Genomic DNA, 2,736 nt, shown 5'->3' on the forward strand with positions numbered 1-2,736 from the left:
TCAATCATTAGGTTCATCCTCCACTTCATCCTCCTCTTCATCCGAGCTCAGGCCCTCCTCTGATCCTTGCGAATAATCTTCCTCCTCCTCATCATAGCTTGGTCCCCTATGTAACCGGTTTGCAATCACCTGTCCATTCTCTTTGGCGACAGAAACCCGCGGCGGGCCCCCGACTTCATCTTGACTAACTGCAGATAATTAGTTTGACCCTCCGGCATTAAACACGCCTTCCGAAGAGAAGAAACTAACAGTTCATTCCCCCAATCGTAAACCTCGCATTCTTACCAGCTCCCATCTCCCACCCATTCAAAGTCAACGCCTCAGTATAAAACCCAGAATCAATCTCATCCAGCTCCTCCCGCCCCATGATCATTCTAGCCGCATTCTTAGTCAGGTATTCCGTCGAGATAACTACAACCCCACCATCATAAAAATAGCTTCCCAATTTCCGCCACTTCGTCCTCTTGGGAACAAGCCCACTAACTCTAACCGCCGCATCCTTTACCCGTCCCTCATTCTCATATCTCCAATCTTCCACCGACTGTGACAAATCGATCCCTCCGGGCTCGACCTAGAAAACCTCGCCTGGATCACCAACTTACCGTCTCATAAAAGTCCAGAATCCCGGCTTGCAACTCCAAAAAGCAGCCCTTCTAAGACTATCATTCCATTTTATCAAGGCATATTCAAAATTCAAATGAATATAAACATTGCCAGTTAAACGGGGAATGCGAATACAATGATTTCGCAGCTCAATTCACTCTCTCTACCCGTGAAAAACTCCACCCTCCATTTATTCACTAACGTCAATCTTCTATAAAGAAGTCCGGCCAGACTTTGGTTTGAGTCTATTTCGCATAGCATACCTTGGGATCACTATCCCACTTCACGCACCTGATTCCGATCACTCCGTCTACTATAAACACTTGGACGCCTTTGCTTCGGTAACAATTCACCTAACTTTCTTCTTCACCACATCTCGTCATCCACAAGGCTTTCCAGCTTCTCTACATCTGAAAAGATTGCCACAAACCAACATCAGAATGGGTATGCCAGTGCCTCACATCTCATCAACGGTATCATGCTGATGTCTGCTTCTAGATTCCCACGCCACTGCTACTCAAACGAAGAGCAGTTACCACTCATTGAATGTTGATCAATTGGAAGCTTGTCTCCGGCAGCTTGACAAAGCAGAGAAGGACGTGCTCAGGGCTTGTATGTATTTCTCCGCATATTCTTTATAGTGGTAACCATGGTCAGCTACCAATTTCTTATATTCTAGCTACGCTACGCGATGACGAGGTTAATTCAAAAATACGTGAGGAAGCTGCGCATTGTAAGTGAAGAAAACCTTCAGATCTGAGGCTCAACTTCTTACAAAGTCTTTTAAAGACTCGCTCAAATACAATACTAGTCAGAGGAAGCGTATAAGTCTCATGACGAAGAGGGTTGATTTAAGGGGTCGGCTCATAGCTGCCTCAGAAGATCTGGGGGTTGTGGCAAACGACGAGGCCGAGCTACTTAGGCAGAATGGCGTTGTCACAGACGCCTGTAAGACCTCATTTCTCTATCGTTCGCACAATCAAGCTGACACCTTATTTTTAGTGCAGGAAGAGCTTCTTGCGATAGAAACTGTTTGAAACAACCAAATCAGCCTTCTCAAGCAAAATCAAGCAGAAGTCGAAGCAATTCTCAAATCGAAGGAGACGCATTCCCGGAGAGTACCATCTCCGAGCCCATCTGTTACGTCTGGCAAAAGACAGAACCCTCCTACTTCAAACGTTCAACCAAGAAAGAAACGCGCAATCTAGAAGTTCGCACAGGAGATCTCTACATACATTCACCCTGCACATTGTGTCTCAAGACCCCGGTGTGCTCATTTCTCTAATGTGGGATATCATCCACCGACCACTGCAGAGATCCGGTTGAGACTTTCAATTTAGCATTCAAGTTCTATGTTAGGTATGAAAATCCCATCAAGTATGCTTGAGTGAGTAACACACTGACCCAGCCAGTAGATACAAGGCTTTCAGTCCTCCTTTCACTTATCAACAAGTCCAGACGGGAAGTTCTGGCACTCATGGATTTTATTCACCGTCATTCAGGTCTATACCCCTATCCTCATTTGCACCCTTCAATTATATTGAGAAATCATAGCAGAGGATCCAGGAAGCTCTAGCACTAATACATTATCTTCAGCATCGCTCTGGTTTATTCCCTTCTCCTCGTTTGCGTCCTTCAATTTGTTTAGAAATCATAGCAAAGGACACAATACAATCAAGTCAAACAAAGCAAAGCCCGAGAAATGAACCTATCCACAGCTCTTATTTGTGACAAACTCGGTAGGTTCATCTTTATAGTAGTTTCAACAGAAATTATTCTTCCGATATCTTCGACCGCGAAAGATATCATCCGGAACAACTTCTCATAGTTCTACTATACCCCTAGTCAACTCCAAAATCTAGCATAGCAAGGTTCATCAGTCTGGCCAAAATCTGATAGTCTTCACAGGGATCATTACATCAACGTGACCTTCATCTGCTTGATACAAGATGGATAGTGAAGTCGGACTTGATGTAAATGCCTTGACATTCTTTTCAAATATATGTACATACCCATAACCCCATGACTTTCTAAACCCTCCCGCTAGAAATGAACAAGGTACTTACGTACATCTACCTCCAAACAACCCCTCAATTCCGCTTACAACCCCCTCCTAACCACCCTCTCCCTCCC

At 44.7% G+C, this 2,736-nt stretch overlaps 1 protein-coding gene across 1 annotated transcript; it reads right to left on the reverse strand.

Annotated features, from left to right (window-relative positions):
* On the reverse strand, positions 1–367 carry LHYA1_G003852 (uncharacterized protein; the record flags this gene model as incomplete). Its single annotated transcript, XM_031148820.1, has 2 exons — positions 1–188; positions 250–367. The coding sequence occupies 2 exons, from the start codon at positions 365–367 to the stop codon at positions 1–3; spliced, it is 306 nt and encodes a 101-aa protein (XP_031005786.1).
* Positions 368–2,736: the final 2,369 nt, after the last annotated feature.

The sequence above is a fragment of the Lachnellula hyalina genome, assembly GCF_007821495.1.
Source record: "Lachnellula hyalina strain CBS 185.66 chromosome Unknown contig00057, whole genome shotgun sequence".
NCBI classification, from domain to species: domain Eukaryota; kingdom Fungi; phylum Ascomycota; class Leotiomycetes; order Helotiales; family Lachnaceae; genus Lachnellula; species Lachnellula hyalina.